This window comes from Nyctereutes procyonoides, unplaced genomic scaffold (genome assembly GCF_905146905.1).
Source record: "Nyctereutes procyonoides isolate TBG_1078 unplaced genomic scaffold, NYPRO_anot_genome, whole genome shotgun sequence".
Lineage (NCBI taxonomy): Eukaryota > Metazoa > Chordata > Mammalia > Carnivora > Canidae > Nyctereutes > Nyctereutes procyonoides.
This window is the reverse complement of record NW_026575139.1, coordinates 12,159,749-12,179,412: the sequence shown is the minus strand read 5'-3', so window position 1 is coordinate 12,179,412 and position 19,664 is coordinate 12,159,749. Positions and strand designations below refer to the sequence as shown.

The 19,664-nt window shown below is 44.8% G+C and overlaps 1 protein-coding gene across 1 annotated transcript in view; it reads right to left on the bottom strand.

Moving 5' to 3' along the window:
• Nucleotides 1–19,664, bottom strand: part of FOXN3 (forkhead box N3) — a 223,533-nt gene that overhangs the window by 9,285 nt on the left and 194,584 nt on the right. Inside the window, exons 6-7 of the mRNA XM_055303583.1 lie at nucleotides 14,850–14,853; nucleotides 11,166–11,270 (exon numbers count right to left, since the gene is read on the bottom strand). Coding sequence (XP_055159558.1) covers nucleotides 11,166–11,270; nucleotides 14,850–14,853 — 109 coding nt within the window. The remainder of the gene's footprint in view (nucleotides 1–11,165; nucleotides 11,271–14,849; nucleotides 14,854–19,664) is intronic.

Below are 19,664 nucleotides of genomic sequence, written 5' to 3'. Positions count from 1 at the left end.
CTCTGTGACCCCAGATTCATACCACCTCTGCCCAGTCCTTCTAGGAACAGCTGGCTTTCAAGGCAGACAGGCTTCTGTTCACATCCCAGCACTGCTAACTAGCGACCTGCAGCAGGCTCGTCTCCCTCACAGGGTGGGGTGATGGTGAAATGAGTTTCTGAGTGGAGAGGATGGTTCTTAGTGGTACTTGAGACTTCTGCCTTGGTTTCCCCGTTGCCGTCAGACGGCTCACTGCTGTTTCCTGCTGCTGGGACATGCTTACCTGAGCACTCCTGTTTTCTTTCTATTCTGGGCCAGGAGACTTATGGGGACAGGGTATAAAGTTGGAGGAAAGAGGACCCGATAGAGGAATTCCTGATGGGCCTGCCTGCAAACACAGCCCCTGAGCTTTGGGGAATGGCCCCTGCGATATCTATTTTCTGCAGGCTTCCTGTTTCTTGGCTCTGTCTTGGGTGCATAAAAGTGGCTAGGAAAAGATTGCTTTGAGGTGTTTCCAAATATGAAACTCGATAAATGTAACTAATTGCCCAGGTAGCTATTAATAGTTATTAAACAAATGAAATTGAAAGTCTCGGATAATGGTTCTCTTGATCTTTGTTGTTTCAGGTAACAGCTGTAAAATCCAAAATAATTGGTCTACTGAACTGGCATAAAACAGTCTCAGAGTGAAGCCAGCGACACTTGGATGAGAAACTGGGCTATGGCGGGCTTTGAGAAAATCAATTTAGTTCTGAAACCTTATTTTTTAACAACATGGAGCTAATAATTCACTTCACTACCACAGTTAAGGAGAACAGGATACACAGAGAAAGAGCGAGGGGGAGAGAATCATGGGAGCAAGAGTATGAAAGAAGGCAAGTACTGCCAAAGACTAATTCTTAGTGAATCTAGGTGAAAGGCAGCTGCTGTTCATTTTGCTTTTCTTCTTTTCCACAAGAAACTTTTTTAAAAATAAAAAGTCTGGAGTGGGAGGTGGGAGATAGATCTCAGAATGACAGCGATGACCAAACATTCGAGCTCCAGACTATTACAGGAGGAAAGGTTCTGGACCTGAGACTTTCTCTTTCTTAAAGGAGATAAACAAGCATGAGAGAAGTCCTAAAGACACGCTATGATCACATGGAGAATAGAAGAGGACGTCACTTCTGTAGCCCATGAGTTTAATGTTCTGTATGGCAAGGTCTCTGGTACCGCCCAGAACCATGCTGCATGCCAAGTGATTCCATAATCCACACGCTGGAACACTGGCCAAATTCAACCAATCATTTTACAGATTAAATGAACAGAAACTACCTAAGTCCTGTTGATTTGTCCAAGGTGCCCCAGCTAGTTCTCAAAGACAGCTCAAGCAGGAATTTGAAGTATCTTTCTGTCTCTCTCGGGTAGGGAAGTTGTGATGAACACAGGAAACCGAATATACCTGTTGATCACATTTCTGGATAAAAACAGGTATGCAGACGTTAAGTTCCAGGAGTAGGAATTAAAATATAAACGTATTTCTCTGAGTTGATAAAATTAACTTTCCCTGAGATGGTAGCAATGGGCGTGTAATCCATAAATTATACACAAACCCAGCAGGGAGTGACAAGCTCCTTCAATTATGAATAACTTGATGTGATGTTGTCCGTGGCGGAACAAGCCAGCTGCATGGACTTGGTGTCGAACACCTCCTGCTGCCAGGGGTTGTCATTACAGGATGCCACATACGGAAAAGAAGGAACCAGTCATCCTGAACATGTTGGACGGTAAATATCCAACTGCTTCTTCAAAATCATTCATTGAAATGAGCATGAGATACATTAGAGACGTCTGCCATTTTACAGATATAACTGAACTTCTATGTAACACCACTCATGATGATCATGTTAGCATAGCCTCGACAAAAGCACGTGTTACTAATCTCAAAAACCTGGTATTCGTTCTCTTGTCAAATTGATGGGAAATATCAAACATAAAAGGTGAGAAATCATATTAGCTCAGACCAGGAATGAGCAATGCTTGCAACTAACAAGTCAATGAGATATGGCCATTTTGTGGTCTTCTCTCTTGGTTCATTATCACCTCTACCTTGCCCCTGGGCACAAGAGTTTTCTCTGGAACCGAGAGTTTTAAATCTAGAGACTACCATTTAGGGTGAAGTTGTCCTCTCAGGGGATTGACTTGAGAACTCTGGATTTTGGTGAAGCATGCAATTAATGGGATTGTGAACCAGTTGTGGAGCTGGAGCTAGTGCAGCGGTTTGTCTAAAACCAAACACAGGTAGAAAGACACGAAGAGAAGAGATGGCTTGGGGCTTCCATTTCCAGCCAGGAGGCAGCGAAGACATCTGGAAGACACTCTTCTGACTACTACACAAAAGATCCTGGACAAGGTACAACAACACAGTTTTAAGTCATTGCTAGTTTCACTGGAAAATAAGGGGAATCTCAGAAACCCATGCAAACACACATGTACCAAAAGAATGTCACATAATACAAAGTTAAAAAAATAAAGGGACAAACTCTGAAATGGTAGTAGGCAACCTAGAAAGCCAGGGCTTCCCCAGAGCAAACATCTATCCTAGCACTGGGACAGAGCCCAAACTCATGATGATGGGGACAGTGGCAGAAGATTGATTCTAGCCAGCTCCACGGTTACCGAGGCTCCTCGAAGGGGATTAAGATAGCCTCAGGTGTACTGGTCCCTAGGCTCCCAGTGTAAGTTTCGAAAGCAAATCCACTCTTGAAGAACGCAACCTGAATTTAAGCCATCAAAGATCCCCACATACTAAGGTTAATCAAATATTCAAGTAGAAAGCTCATAACTTAAAACCACCAAGCAGGCCACTAGGAATGTATAAATGTAAAAATGTTATGTAAATGTAAAAAGCTAGGACCTCTGAATGATGATACTTTCAGTTCAGTGAGGTTCTAGGGAAGAGTAACTGCCCCTCACAGGCAGATAGTGGGGATAAGAGCCAGCCTCAACCTCTGCTCCAGAGGTGACGCAAAATAAGAAAAGCCTCCTGAGTTTCTTTTAATCCCAAGCCTTGAGTCTTGTGGGTAGGATGCCAGAAGTCCACTGTGTGGACCCAAAGGCCTCAAACTAAATTTAATTTCCAGTGCCCAGGGGTGCCTACTGAAAGAAAATACAAAATCTTTTTGGAAGGACAATCCATAATATCAGGCCATGAAGAATTCACACAGATAAGACTTCAAAGAACACAGGTTCATAGAAAAAAAAAAACCGACAAAAGAAATAAGCTACCATAAGCCAGAGACAACAGAAAAACCAACTATAGAATCTAAACTGCAAAGCTGGCAAATACTGAAATAAGTAGGTACATGATGTCAAGCATGTTCACAGAAATGAAAGTGGGAGTTGAAAAATATTAGAAAAAAAGAAAAGATTATGAAATCTAAGTAGACAGATTTTGGAAAGCATCAGAGTTGCCCGAGATGAAAAAAGTATCACCCCTGAAATTAACCTCAATGAAGCTGAAAGTGAAAAATTAGTAAAAAAAAAAAAAAAAAAAAAAAAGCAGTGAATTGGAAGATGGATCTGAAGAGACTATATATCCTGCAGCAGAGACAAAGAGACAGAAATATGGAAAAAGATTGGGCAATCCAGACTATAGTAAGAAGACCCAATGTAAATCCAACTGGAGTTCCAGAATGAGACAGAACATGGGGGAGACCCAACATTGAAGAGAAAACGATCTGAGAATTTTCTCGTTTTGATGAAAGGTACTGAAAAAAAAAAAAAAAGAAAATTTAAAAGTAGCAAAAAAAGAACATATCCCCTAAAGAGGAGTATCAGTGGGGAGCCTGGTGGCTCAGTCAATTGACTCTTGACTTCGGCTCAGGTTGTAATCTAAGGGTCCTGGGATCAAGCCCTGTGGTGGGCTCTGTGCTCAGTAGGGAGTCTGCTTGGGATTCTCTCTCTCCCTCTGGCCTTCCCGCCATGCATGAGCTCTCTCTTTCTAAAATAATAAATCTTAAAAAAAAATAAAGAGGAATACCAGTTAAGATAAAATAAGCAACAGAGATGAAAATGGAAAAATATTCTCAAAGTGAGAGAGGAAAGAAAGAACGGTTAAACTAGAACTATATACACAGTAACACTATCTTCTAAGAAGGAAGGCAAGATAAATATGTTTTCAGACAAGAAGCTGTTAGGCTTTTAACTAAAAGCAGATACTCACTATAAGGAACTTAAGAATATATTTCAGGAAAAAAGGAAAAGGATCCAAAAAAAAAAAAAAAAAAAAAAAAGGCCTGAGATGCAAGAAGAAATGATAAGCAAAAAAAAAAAAAAAAAAAAAATGTAATCAAGTATTGACTGAACAACACAATGATAATCATGACTAAGTGACTTAAAAAAAAAACCTGAAATAGAAACAAAGTAATGGACAACTATAGCACATCATCTGAGACAACGCAAAGAGAATAGCAGTTAAAGCATTCCAAGGGCCTTGTATTGATCAGGAGGTTAAAAGTATTGATTAACTTTAAACATTTTAAAATATTCATGTTACAAGTTCTGGGATCAACACTAAAAGAAGAGAAACAGAATATGTAACTTCTAAACCATTAGAAGGAAAAAAAGGAATGGGAGACTCTTGATCAATTTAAAATAATGCAAGAAAGGAAAAAGAATCTGGAAATAGGGCAAACAAATGCAAAATGTAAACAGTAGAAATAGACTCAAATATGTTATTAAAGAGGGCTAAAAATCTTTACTAAAAGGTAAAGATCATTAACACAATTTTTTTAAAATGCTGTTTTTTTTCCTAAGAGAAAAACCTAAAATACAAAGACAAAAAAATAGAAGTGAAGGATGGAAAATGTCATTATCATCCTGTGCTCGTGTAGCTATAGCTATATTAAAACCAGAGAAGACAGATTTTCAAGGCAAAAATCATTACTACAGATAAAGAGAGTCATTAAACATTCATAAAGATTCAATTCACCGGGAAGATATAACAGTTCTAAACATGGATATCTTCGCTGAGATAGCTTCAAAATACATACAACCCAAATTGAAAGAGCTACAAGGAGAAATGGTCAAATCCACATTGTAATGGGAGATTTTAATACATTGTTCTCAGTATTCAATCGATCAAGCATGCCCGCCTTCCCTCCTGTGTGCATGCCTTCCTGCTCTTTCTCCCCCCGGCCCCCCACACAAAGGGTTAGCATGCAGACTTGATCTAATAGACATATACAGGACATGTGTTAGTAATGAAGAAGGCATATTGAAGCACACATAGAATATTTATAAAAACTGACATATACTAGACCACATAGCAAGTCTCCTCCAATTTCAAAGCAGCAGTATCTTACAGAGCACCCTCTGACCGTGATGCCTGGTACTTAGTAATCAGTGTTGAGGAGGTAACTAAAAATACAAAATGGCCACCTTCTCCTCAGTTTGAAAATTTAAAAACATGGCTCTAAAAATATCTGTGGATCAAAGAAATCAAAATGGAAATTAGAAAATACTTGCACCATTAATGAAAATAAAAGGCATCAAAACTTATGGGATGCAGCTAGGCAGTAGTTTCAAGGACATTAATGTTAAACTTGTATACAAAAAAGGAGAAAAGTTTAAAATGCAAGAAACCAGTCCAGGCAAAGAGAAAAAAGAATAAACCTACAAAAAGACAGGAAATTATAAATGAAAAAAAAAAAAACACAAAACCCAAAGGTTGATTCTTTGAGAGGAAAACCAAAAAACTATGTCAAGATTAAGCAAGAAGAGTGATGTTGAATTAAAATATGGGATGAAAAAGGAACATAACTACCAAGGTGTTTTAAAAGATGACACATTGTGAGTAACTTAATGCCAATATATCTGAAAACTTTGGTGAAGTGGACAGATTCCTACAGTTATCATAATAAATTCAGAAAAAACTAAAAAATAAGCCATATTATGCCAGTAGTATTTCCTCCTCTCCCTCCTACCATAAAGCATAACCTAATCCTGAGGTTCAGAACTGCCTTCAAAGACCGTGATTTAAAAGACGAAGCTGACAGGTGCTTGGTCTTTAAAAACAAAGCAAAATACAATATAAAAAGACCACTGGCAGGTACAGCTTTGGGAATACAGTCAGTGATATTGTGATAGCATTGTACGGTGGCCAATGGTAGCTACGCCTGTCATGAGCACAGCATAAAGTACAGACTTGTCCAAGTATGTTGTACACCTGCAACCAATGGAAGATTGCACATCAACTATACTTCAATTGAAAAAAGAGAGCCCAGGGATGTCTGGCTGGCTCAGTCAGTAGAGCAGGTGACTCCTGATCCCAGGGTTAAGTTCAAGCCCCACGACAGGTGTAAGGATTACCTAAAAAGCAAATCTTAAAAAAAAGAAAAGGACCAGTGGCAAATTGTCCCTCAGGTCCTATAATTAGACTAACACCCTATATTAACACTGAAGGTTGTCAGCTCCCTGAACTCCTACATCTTCTCAAGGGGAAAGACAAAGTTAGGTGAGCAGGAGCAGATCTTAGGTTGAGAATTTTCCTGGGGACTATTCTGACAGGACCTTAGGTATTAATGCTCCACATTATAGTAAGACCATTCATTCCTGACTCACTAAATGTTTCATGGGAACTGCAGTTTTCATTTGAGGTCCAAATAAAATTAAGGTTTATTTATTTTTAAACAAATTTTTAAAAAGATTTTATTTATTCGTGAGAGATACACAGAGAGAGGCAAGAGACACAGGCAGGGGGAGAAGCAGGCTCCCTGTGGGGAGCCTGATGCAGGACTCGATCCCAGGACCCCAGGATCACAACCTGAGCCAAAGGTAGACACAACCACTGAGCCACTCAGGTGTCCCAAATTAAGCAGGTTTAGATGGTGACTGGATGGAACTTTCTTTTAATTTTATAAATTGCTGCAGTTCAGATGACCCCCACCACCCCTTAAAACCAATGGGTACAGATGTACACTGTCCTGAAGGCGGCATAAGAAGCTCAATCTTAGCCTTTTCCTGGGGTTTGGGGCTCAGCTTCAGGTGGTCAGAAAGGGGAGCTGGGAAGGTGAGTGGGGGGCAGGCTGGTTGAATCCAAGAGGCTCCCCACATCATTAATTTTATTTTATTTTCCAACTGGTTTTATTGTGGCAAAATACTTAAACGTGAAAAACTTACCATCTTAGCCATTTTTTAATTGTCCAGGTCAGTGGTATTGAATACATTCATAATAGTGTGCAGCCACCACCATCCATCTCCAGAATTCTTCCTTTTATGAAACTGCAATGCTGTACCCAATAAACACGAACTCTCCAATCCTTCCTCCCCTCAACTGCTGGCAACCACCATTCTACTTCCTGTCTCTATGATTCTGACTACCCTAAATACCTTGCATTAAGTGGAACAGAAGAGTCTGTCTTTTTTGACTGGATTATTTCACTTAACGTAATGTCCGCAAGGATTACCCATACCATAGCATGTGTCAGAATGTCTCTCCTCTTCAAGGCTGACTGATGTTTCATTGTGTGTTATGTACCACGTGCTGCTTATTTATTCATCTGTCGAGGGACACTTGGGTTGCCTAAACGTTTTAGCTCTTGTGAATAGTGCTGCTATGAACAAGCATCCTTTCAAGACCCTACTTTTGGTTCTTTTGGGTACATACTCAGAAGGAGAACTGCTGGATCATCCAGTAATTCTATTTTTAATTTTTTGAGACCTGCCCTATTGTTTTCTACAACGGCTCCACCATGTTATATCCCTACCAATAGCACACAAGGGGTCCAAGTCCTCCACATCCTGTCAACACCTGTTAGTTTCTGCTGTTGCTAATTGGTCATCCTAATGGGTGTGAAGTGGTATCTCATAGCTTCGATTTGCAGTTCCCTAATGACCAGTGAGGCAGGGCATCTTTTCATGTGCTTTGGCCATTTGTATATCTTCTTGGGAGAAATGTCTATTCAAGTCCTTTGTCCATTTCTGAATTGGGTTGTTTGTGTTTACTTATTTTATCAGACATCTACTTCGTGCACGCCATGTGCCAGGCACACCTGCCCAACATCCCACAGCCACAGAATAAGGACTTGGGAAACTTGGTTCTTGAGTTCTTAGATGTAGTTTTTGGGCTCTGCAGCCTTTTGAAGGACCCCAACCTCAGCAATTTTCTCCCAGTCCTTTTTGGCAAGCCCTGGACATTTAATTCTTCTCTACCACTTGAATGATCACTTAGGATCAAAAAGAGCCCTTAGAGTTTTGGAAGCAAGGCGACCCAGATCCCAGAGAGTTGCTGTGGTCCCTACTTGGGAGGCAGCCCATAATGCTATAAATGTTAAGAAATTTGGGGCTCCTGTTTCCTGAAAGGGCCAGAAACAGTTCTTCTAGGGCTATCATCATTTGTTCCATTCAGTGTATTCTCTGCAAGGAATTTCTCTGGGAAAACAGAAGACACACGCAGTCATAAAACTTTAAGATGTGTGAGAGTCATTTTGAGGGTAATGTGTCTTGAGGACTCCATGCCCAGGCAAATTTAAAAATAAGCAGGTTTGCAACGCCTAAGGATGGGCCAATCTCTGAGGTTATTGAGTAAAAAGTCAACACTGTAAAGTCAATTACGCTATTGACAGATACTCTTACAAGGAGATTTCACATCATAATTATATGCAAAGGAACCCAGCAAATACAAGCTGTGTAATGATCAGCTAATAAAAGTAACACTTCATCTATGTCAATAACAGTTTCAGAGTTAAGACAAACAAACATGGCCTTTGCCACTCAGTGGTGGAAAAAAAAATCCCTGAAAGACAAATATTTTCACTTAAGGAGAAGTCGCTTAGACTCACACAGAAAACCTATCACGCAAAGCAGAGTAGGAAACTGGTCTTTAGTGGGTGCTAATGACTCTCTGGCCCTCCCTCCATCCCTGGCTGAGCTGCAGGGGGGTTAGTGGCGGAAGCGCTAAACAAGCCCAGGAACCCCTGGTCACTGCCACAGGGTCTGGAAGACATTTGCCCTTGTTCTGTGGACTGTTTTCCTTTTGACCTCAGATACATAGTCTAATTTAAAACAAATTTTTTTTTTAAATTACAATGAATGTGAAAGAGCAAAACAAGATTCCTCAGCACCCTAAAGACTTATTAATGGGTTTTATATAGACACTGGGTTCTGCAAACACCCCCACGGCTATTATTTATGTTTATTCTTTCCAAAAGCATCTCATGCCCATTATTTGCCAGGCATTTGGGGCATGAAGGAAGCAGAGTCCTCTGACCAAGGTTCTTGACCTTACAGAGTTTACAACACTCCTCTCCCTAATTTCTCTTGAAACGGAGGTGGAGGGTGCAGAGCTGGCATTTGGATAATGCACTAATGTACCACAGTTCCCTGGACTGTCAGGTTCTCTCTTATTTATGCACATGGTAACCTGTTTAGTCTTGCAAACTAACAGTTGTGCATTTCACTGAAAACTTCTCTGAGGCTCAGAGAGGTCATTCTGAGACTACGAGTGCCTTCACAGTGGACAGCCATCAGGCAAGTGGTGCCATTTTGAAGCTAGTGCCTCTCAGCCCTAAATCTACTCTTCCATGGTGCTCTGTGGGCTGGGACGGGCTATGCCAGCCCCAGGTCTGCTGCACCATCTGGCTCCATGTTAGGCTCAGACAATAGGAGCTGCCTCAGGAACCTTGGGAAGAGGGTGGAGGAAGAAAGGACATGTCCCTTCTTCCTGTGTGTATCCTGTTCACCTGAGGCAGTGGTTCATTCCTGTAATAGTTGCTGAATTCAGCTTATATTTTTTTTTATTTTTTTTTGAATTTTTTTTTTTTTGAATTCAGCTTATAGACACTCAAATGCTTACAGAACCAACTTCTCCACATTCCCTTAGGGTGCTTGCACAAGCAGGAGATCCTGAGATCTCCTGAGGTCCCTCCTCTGAGCTCAGAGACTCCAGCCCCAATGGAGAGGGGGCCATCAGAGGTCAGGAATTCCACTGCCAGCTCCTCCTAAGTCTGAGTCCCACCTCTGCAGGGCAACCGTCAGGACCTCTTCCTTTTCTTCTCTTAGCCGGACATGAGACTTCACTAAGATAAAATGGCCTTCAGATGCAAACTTGATCCAAAAGTGCAGAGTGAGCAAGGAGAGGATGCTGTGAAGGTGCACAGCTCAGTGCAATGGGCCAAGTGACAGCTTGGGCCTGACACCATGCAAACATGAGGAGCCATCAGCCAAGCAAGTGAGAACCTGGCCCCTGCTTATGGCAAGTGAACTACTGAGCAGAGGGGGACAAACAGAGGAACTTTACCACACAGGTTCACTCATAAAATGGCCACAACCAAAGCATGGGGCTTTCAAAGCAAAGAGAAATCCATCCACAGTTGCTTTGTAAAGCAAGTGTTCCTGTGATGGACCTTGAAGGGGGTGCTGCTTTGCACATGGAGGCTAAGGGATGTCTACATAGAGGCAACTGAGTGGGTAAGATGGGCCACCACTGGACGTATTTGGGGAACAGATTTGGCTCGAGGAGATGGGAGGACTGGGGTGATGATGTCAGGCTGATATGTGGGAGTCAAAGAAGGTGCTTCTTTGGACAGCCAGAGAGACACATTTTAGGCAATCAGTCTGGCAGTGGCTGATGGGTGGGTGGCAGGGGGGCAAAGAAGCAGCAGGAAGATGAGAGTAGGCACTCACACTGGCACCCGTGAGGGGTCGTAGCTAGAGAAGAGACACTAATACAGGACCGACAATGGAGTCACAGAAGGATGGAGGGAAGCAATTTTCCAAGAAGAGTTCATGTGGTTTGGCAACTGATCTGATTCTGAGCAAGGGAAGGACACCGGCTGTGATTTATATCCCACTCACTGCGAGTTTGCATTTCACTCTAGAGGTACACCAGTTAGCCTAGAGTCGAATGACTAACTTGCTCACCACTTCCTTCTACCCAACTTGCCCCCCCTTCTTAGAACAAAAAAAAGCTTAATTTGTCTTTATCTCTGTATCTGCAAAGAGACCAAGATAATTTGAGCCCAGAAGGAAAAGCTGGTACTGGCTTGGGGTCCCTGGGAGTTACTTTGACTTTTCTGAACACCCAAATCAGCTGTACTGTCTTCCCAAGTGAGAGGCTGGGCCTCTCCATCCCAAGTGGGCCCGTGGGACACATGGCACCCTTTGCGCTCCTTAGGCCGGCTCTGCCCAGGGGGCGTCTCCCTTACCTCACAGCTGCCGTCATCCCGATGGGAGTGATTGGCAAAGGCCGGACTCCAGGAAACAGCCCGCGGCTCAGAGCCCGCGCTCCATTCTGTATCACTCCGGGGGCACTGCAAAAGCAAGTGGGAGAGAGACACCACAGGTGAGTTCAGGTGTGACGATTTCTGCTTCGAGTCAGAAGTTTTGGATACACCAGAGAGGGAGAGAGAGAAAGTGGTATTGGCATAGGAAGCAGAGACAGAGAGAAACACACACGCACACGCGCGCACGCACACGCGCGCACACACACATGCATGCACACTGAGGAGGAAAGAAAGATACCATGCCTCAAGAGAAAGAGATTCGGTCAGCCATGTCAGACCAGTACTTTACAATCAAATTACTGATGCATTACTTTAAAAAAGGGTATTAAAAAATGGGCTTCAGACATGATTGCCTTCCATGTATTAAGATAAGCTTTTATTTCTAGTCAGGCCCTAACAAGACCCCAAGAACACAGACACAAGTCTGGCAGCGATGACCAAACAAAAGCATTCCCTCATGCTTCTCTGGTCGTAGTCAGAAGCTGAGAACACCTTTCTACGTGTCCTTAATCCAACAAGGGAAAGAGAGAGCCAAGACAACAGCAAAGCTGATCTTACAAGCTACGTGGCACCTCAGCGCTCACAACACAGTTCATGCTCATGATGATCTCTGCTGCCTGAGGAAAGACCCTTCCTCAGTGTCGGCTGGAAGTGGAGGGTTGGCTGGGAAGCTCTGGTTCCTGCCTCAGAACCCTGCAGAGCCCACTCTGGAGGGCCCACTTCCTACTCTCTCGAAGCTTCCCCCAACCAAATCTCCCGAGAGTTGTCTCATCATCTTCTGCCTTCTCCGAAATACCCTCATCCCCAGAGCAACAGTAGGGCAACCTTTTTGCCAGCGACCATGAGACCCTGTCCTTTTCCAGACAATCTCCCAGTGGCCTCACACCTGAGTCACACAGCAGGGGAACCCCAAGAAACCCCCAACAGTCCATCTTTTTCAACCTCCCAAATAGCAGGTTCATTTGTTTCAGGCCAATACTCGTCCCGTACTACCAACACTCCTCCACGTGTCCTCAGGGCTCACAGCCTTAGCTTTCATCTTAGTTCCTCTCGTGTGACTTCGTGCAAGTTACTGACATCTCTGCTTCCTCCTCTGAACGGCGTCCGGACTCCCCAGAGCTCTGGCTGTGCTCATCTAGCAGCCCTGGCACAGTCTCATCCAGAGGCAAGGTGGATAAATCACGCTTTCTCAAACAAAGGCCACACCAAAGAGGCTCTAGAAAATTATGCATCCAAAAATGAAAACCCTTCTGGATATTAAGTTTTTAAAGTCCATATTGAGAGGCATGCTCTTGACAAAACACAAACATTACTTTTTACTCCTGTAATTTTTAGGCTTCTAAAGACATGTTTACATAAATATTCCAAGGTTAGTTAGAGGCCCCTCATGTAGGGTCAATGTCCACTCCTGAATATGAGATAGTGCTATACAGACCGAGTCCTTGAGAATTCTGTGGCTCTTGCTAATATTTTTGCCACTTTTTCCCTAGGTTAGTGTAAAGCCCCAGCCGCTGGTGGATGGGAGACAGAACTGAAATCAGTGCCCAAAGCCAGTACTACCAGTGCAGTCCAGTGGGCTGGAATCTTGCCCTTCTCTTACCATACTGAACTATGACAGTAGGCTGCACTAGATCAGGAACTCTCACCCATATCCCTTACCAGCAGCCTGATTTCAGATAGCAGATCATTTGAGACAGGAGACTTAACCAAGTGTCTTAAAAGCATGAAACCTGTATAACGTGATACTGAAGGTAAGTATCCTATTTTGCTTAGCTGATGAGTTCTAAGCAAGAGTGTCTAAAATTTTTATTAACTGACTTGTGTTGCTGATTTCAAGACTTCTTACAGAGCTACAAGACAGGGTGGTATTAGGGTAAGTGGAGAGATAGAGATCAAGGAAGAAAACAGATTTTGGAAATATACCCCCAAATACATGGCCAACTGATTTTTGGCAGAGGTATCCAGACAACACAATGGGGAAAAGCAGGGTTGGAACAACTGGAGATTTGGGAAAAAAATGAACCTTGGTCCTCACCTCATGCCATAAATGAGTTAATTAGAAACGGATCATACACGTAAATGGAGGAACTAAAATTAGAAAACTTTTACAATAAAACATGGCAGGAAAAATACCCATAATTCTCAAGGACAGACATGCAAAAATCCATAGAACTCTGGAGTTTGTAGACAGATGCATCAGGTTGTTTGAAAAGACAGACTTTCTGTTTGTCTCTTTTGCGGACTGTGACAAAGGGTTTTTCAGCTATTTTGCTGCTTGGGAGTCTCTTCGAAATGGCCAGATAGCCGTAGACTCCATTTAATTCTTATAATATTATTGAAGATATCAGTTACTAGGGATCTTTTCCAGGAGAGCGAGTGAATTTGATAGAAAGGACTACTTGTTAAAATAAGTTAAAAAATTTAAAATCAGTATCACTAATTCTTGCCAGCAAAATTATAACAGTCCCATACATAGATTGTTAACATAGCAAGTACCCACTTATGTATTCGATGAAGGGGACAAGGGGTTGACACAGTTATACAGGAGACAGAATTGAAGAGGCAAGGGAAATATATTGTGGTAAGTGCTGGGGCAGGGGGTCTGTAGGCACAGAAGGATGGAGACCCCTGACCCAAAGTAAAGACTCCCTGTAGAAAGCACCATCCAAGTCAGCATTCAGAGGCAGAGAGGAAGTAGTAAAAATCACAATGTGCACAAGAACAAAGAGTAATTTTGGTAGAGCATATGATGCTCTGTGGGAATGAGGGGCTTTTGGGCTCCACCCCATGGGTACTGGGGAAACCATTAAAGGGTTCAAAGCAGGGAACTTGTCTGGCATGTAGTGGCTGAGAGCCAGATGCTGGTGTTGGGAGGACCTGAGTCTGCATCCCATCTCTGTCATTTCCTGCCTGTGTCCCCTGAGCGAGCCACTCCAGTAAGAGGATGGGGACAGAAATGGGGTTTATCTCACATGGTGGAGATTTCACTGAGTTAATAAAGAAAATACATCTTAGTCACCAACACAAACAGCAGCAACATCACCACCACCACCACCACCACCATCCTCGGAGCATCCTGAGGCAGCCCAGGCTTTCTCCATTCCAGGTGAGCTGAGAGCCCATTAGAAGGAGATGAGTCCTTGAGAATTAGAACCAGGCTGGAAGAACTTGGCCATCTTCTGGCCACAGTGCGTGCTGGAGGAGCAGGGACTACTCTCGATGGTGCTTCTGTCCCCATTGTGTGAATCATGTCCCTGTGGGAAAAATGCCGGAAACCCCTAAAATCCTGGGGCAGAGACTAGGGTGCCTTGGAAAGTGAAGACGGCAGATAGGGAGTCACAGAGCACAGGTTCTCTGGCCTCTGGCACGGCCAGTGAGTCATCTGCCAGCCAGAGGACAAAGCAACCCCGAGGACACTGCCCCCAGCTCGGAGTCCTCTGCCCAAGCGCCCAGAAACGATAAGCCCCAGGGGCATGTCCAACAGGATGGAGAGCAAAGGAGGGAAGCCAGTCCCCAGTGAGCACGGACTAGAGACCAGGGTCCTTTGGTGGGCCTCACCTCATTGAAGCCTCCAGGGAGCAAGTGTTCCACAGTGGTTAAGAGTACAAGCCTAGGGCAGCACGGCTTCTGTCCCTGTCTTGGTCTCGTCCCACCACTAGCCCTGCAGCTCTGGGCAAGTGCCTTCACCTGCCTGTGCCTCAGTTTCCTCACCTGTAAACTCAGTATAAACATAGCTCATAGGATTGTTTTGAGTATTAAGTAAGACTGATATAAACTGTTTAGCTCAGTGGCTGGTCCCTTAAAGAAGCTCATTATCATCATCTTGTTCATCCCTCCACCATCCCATCCCATCTCTCTAGCGTCTTCCTGCTAATTATCTCTAAGGAACAGGACCTATGGGTGAGGGGTCAAGACAGGGGGGAAATTCTTCCAGCCTTTTAATGCTTTTTGTAGTTCTCTGCATTCACTCACAAAAATATCTTCCTGATGAATGAAGTGTAGTCACTTCAAAGAGAATCTCATGGACAGAGCTATCCCGAAGCATTAAAAGGCTTTCCCTGTGCTATTTCCTGAACCTTCCAAGACTTCTGGCATTGTAAACTCGGCTCTTCTCCTGACTCCTGGAGTTTGCTCTCAAATGAGCTGCAACTGAGTGCTCCTCCTGCCAACCCTGCCACTTCTCAGTCCTTATCACTGGCAACGCTCTTCATGTTGGGATGGCGACGCGTTCGTATTTGCTCACGGGCTGCCAGGAGCCAGCTGTGACACTTAACTATTCTCCCATCTTTTCTCCTTCCTGTCTCCATCCCCAAGCGTCAGGAATGAGGCTTCTGGAAAATGAATCACAGCCAGTCTAAAATGTCTGTGAAAGGCATTGAGGTCCATATTTAACTAGTCTTGGATTCAGGGGACTGTGAGGGAGCATGTACGCATTCCTCAGCCCTCTGCCCGTCAGCATGTCTGTCTTTCCCTTCCTTTTACTCTGTATTACCCTTGGGGTAAAACACCTAAAGCCCAAGCACTTTCCAACCAGCCCAGTCCACCCAATGCACTGAAATGGGTACCTCGGCTCCAGCTATGAAGGGATATAGTGAGAAACTAGACATGTTTGTGGCTCTCACTGCAAAGGCACAGGCCCCCAGCACCATCCCGTTCTGTTACATGAGTTCAATATTCAGCTTTTACATGCAGGAAGACACACGTCTGAGATTCTCTAGTTGCTGGGATGAGGTGCCAAGGACAGGAGCCCCAGAGCTCCCAGTTCTTGCTGCTCAACTGCTTTCTCTTACGTTAGAGAGTGACACTAAACGTCCTTATTTTTAACCAGGAAGAAAGTAATACACACATGAACCAAGCAGCATTGCTCACTGGGATCTCAATGTCATCACCTTGAGAATCTAAAAAAAAAGTCTATGGCACAAGACAAACTTCCCTCTAGGCTTTGCCACCCTCAGCACTTCCCCATCCCAGCTTCCCTAGCTTCCCTCCTGATGCTCAGCTTCCTTGATTTTCACAGCTTCTAAAATTAACCTCTGAGCTCCTACTGCTGCCTTTGGAGGGCAGCCCTGGCTAACGCTACCAGAGGCCATAAGCTGAGCAGCAAGTGATTCCGATAATCCTTCCCTTTCCCGAAGTCGGCCTTTCCACCTGCTTACTTTGGAAGGATGCTGGGGAGGGGGCTGGAATGGGGGAGCCTGTGTCCCGGTTGGCATCCTTCTCCGGTGCCTGGTGTGTTGGATACATCTCCCTCTTCCAGGCAGGGTGCGGAACGTCGCCTCAGTCCCTCCCCTCGGCTTGTCCCATTTTGTTGTTTTGTTTATTATCCAGTGTTTCTCTCTGGGAACATTCCAACTAGGGATTATATAAGCCTTTGAAGATGAGTAATGGTGATCTGACTTCATAACAATCCCTCCATTGGGGTTAAAGATGACTCACAGGGCTTGTCAAAGGGGAACTGCAAAGCAGGTACTTAAGTAGACTCTAGAAGCTGGAATTAGTCTCTGTAGCCACTTTTATGGGGAGAGGGAGGGAGGAGGTGGATGGATCTGACTAGGAGCAGAATCCAAAGTTCGAGAGATAACGAGGCAGCAATGTCCCGTGCGGATTTTTCTGGAAGTAGTGTCCTAGAGCGCATGCAAGATGTAATGGTGCACCTTGTAGGATGATCCCCGTGCTGCAAGATGCTAAAGTCTGGAAAAGATAACCTCATCACTGTGCTGCTGGGAGTGGGGACGAAACACTGAAGCCTGTGCTTTGGAGGAGATGCACACAGCTACTTCATCGAAAAGGACGCATCAGGTCACCAGGAAAGGCAGAGGGGGCCCACGGGGGACCCAAGCAATACATGGGGTGGGGGGGTGCTGAGCTCCCTCGGGGCAATGTGGGACCCCTCCTCAAAGATAAAGGGGCTCGGCCGACTGGGATTCTCACCAGTTTCTTGAGAAGTTTCCTTTGTATGATCTACTCAGCTTGGCCTGGCTGGTGGCCGGTCTGCCAGCCCCGAGCTGGCTTTGCAGACGCTGGGCCCGGGGAGGATGACAGGAAACAATCAAAGTGGCTGCCGTCTGGTGACCTTAAGTGGAGTGGCCATGAAGGTCGATGGCAAAGGAAAAGGCTTTCAAGCCACCCAGGGCCAGCTTCTTAGTGCTGGAAGTGACAGCGGCGGACAGACGAGGCTGGTGGCCTCTGTTCAAACAGGGCACCGCACAGCCCAGGAGGGGAAAACAAGAAGCTATAAATAGCAGCACGCCCGGGGAGGCTCTGTAAACAGCATTCAGCCACCGCCCGGCCTGGGGAGCAGAGCACAGCAGCCTCGGTGCAGACACTGGGCTGCCTGAACCCGCTGCGCTCACACGTACACCCGGGGACACACGCACACCAACACTACGGGCCAGGCTGCCTGTCCTCCAGCGCCGTGGCTGGGTGCTGGTGCCTCTGAATCTTGTCAGGGAGGAATCACCTCCTGCTTTTTCCAGGCCTTGGGCAAAGCTGGTGAGGCAGGGGGATGGCGGCTGCAAAAGGCACTCATTGAATCTCAGGGAAAAAAGAAACATGACCCAAGTGAAATGAAAACAGGAGGGAGGGGAAGAGAAGCCAAGAAATGCTGAGAGAAGACCAAGGCCATGGGTGGAGACACACACCTCCCACGGGCTTACAGGAGGCTGACTGGCTTCCCAAGTGCACGCAGAGGATACTCATGGCAGGTTCACGTCCTTCCTACAGTCCTGTTCCCCTTGGGGGCTTTACTCTGGGCTGTTGACCAAGCTCTCACTTGACCACTATGGGCTTTTACTCAACACTGGGGTGATGTCGCTGGGAAGGTGAATACAAAGATGGTGCTCCTACTCCTCTCCCCAGTCTTTACACACGGATTTCTTGGCTGCTCCTGCCAGTGGGCTTCTCCTTCCATGACTTTTGTGGGCCTCCTGGTTCTTTCCTTCTTGGAACGACCCTGGAACTCCCCTTCAGGAAGGCTGAGGCTGGATTTCTCACAGTGGTTAAGAGAGAGGGAGGAAGAAAAGCCTAAAAATGATCCTATGGCTTCAACACATGAACATTGAGCTTTTGAAACTCAAATTCCGTATTTTCACATAAGACTCTGGATACCTTGAAAAAAGTAATTATTATTTTAAAAAGATTTATTTATTTATTTATTTATTTATTTATTTATTTATGAATGATAGACAAAGACAAAGAGAGAGAGAGAGAGGCAGAGACATAGGAGGAGTGAGAAGCAGGCTCCATGCTGGGAGCCTGACGTGGGACTCGATCCCAGGACTCCAGGATTGCGCCCTGGGCTGAAGGCAGGCGCTAAACTGCTGAGCCACCCAGGGATCCCCGAAAAAAGTAATTATTTATAGTTGGGTTGTTGTGGTGAGAGAGTGGGGAGAAGTTCACTTAACCACGAGAACATTAAAAACCATTCACTTGTCAACGAATTAAATCAATCCTGTTTTCTTTTCTACCTGTGCTCAAGAATCTTGGGATAATGGACTTGTATGGAAGCTGCTGGGAATCCCTTAATGACCAATCCCCCTGCCTGTGTCCCTCTTAATTCCATTATTTTGGTTCATCAAAATCATGTCTTTAGGCCAACGATAACCATGTACAGTGGCTGGGGGCTAAGGAAGATGCTAGAGATTCTTGCACAGCTCCGATGAAACAAGTATGTTTCCTCATGGTAAGTTATGCAATCTGATTCTGGAAACCATTTCAGACTGTAACTTGGTTACAACCTGGTCTGTACTCTTCCTGCAATGTTATCTGAGAATGGCGTTTTTTTTGTTTTGTTTTGTTTCAATTTCTCTGTAACTTCAAATATCATTGAAAAACTACATTACTAGTTACTGGACTGTACTAGTTACACAAGTGGCAAAGAGCAGTGGCATTTGCTTTTCGGAGGTGTGGGCAGCCTAACACTTCAACTGCTGGCAATCCGAGTGGAGCAAAGAAAGAATGGGAACTCTGCACCTTTCAGAGCAGGTAATGGCAGCCCCAGAGGGATGAGTCTCCCCTGAGAATGTGTGGTCACATCTCCTGAATCTTCTAAAGGAAGGAAAAAGATAGGATAGAGTCAAATTTCCTAAAGCTCTGGGGAAGGCTGTGACCCAAGGAGGGCTATGAAGGATGGTCTGGAACTGCGCATCAGTCTGCTACTGACAAAAGCACCCAACAATGGATGTTCTCCAATGTGGGGCATTTCTCTAAGGAGGCCTGCAGCCCTCAGGCAGCCGGAGCCCCAAACAAGCTGAAGGCCCAGCCCTAAGGATGAGCCAGCGGGCACCAGTCCCTGAGTGTCGTGGGGTCTGCTGCGTTACGCTATCATCTCCAACCGGTATGTTCCATCCATGGGAGGCTACCATGCTCTTCTCTATGACAGCTTGGAAGGCTGGTGGGAATGACACCCATCCAAGCGATGGT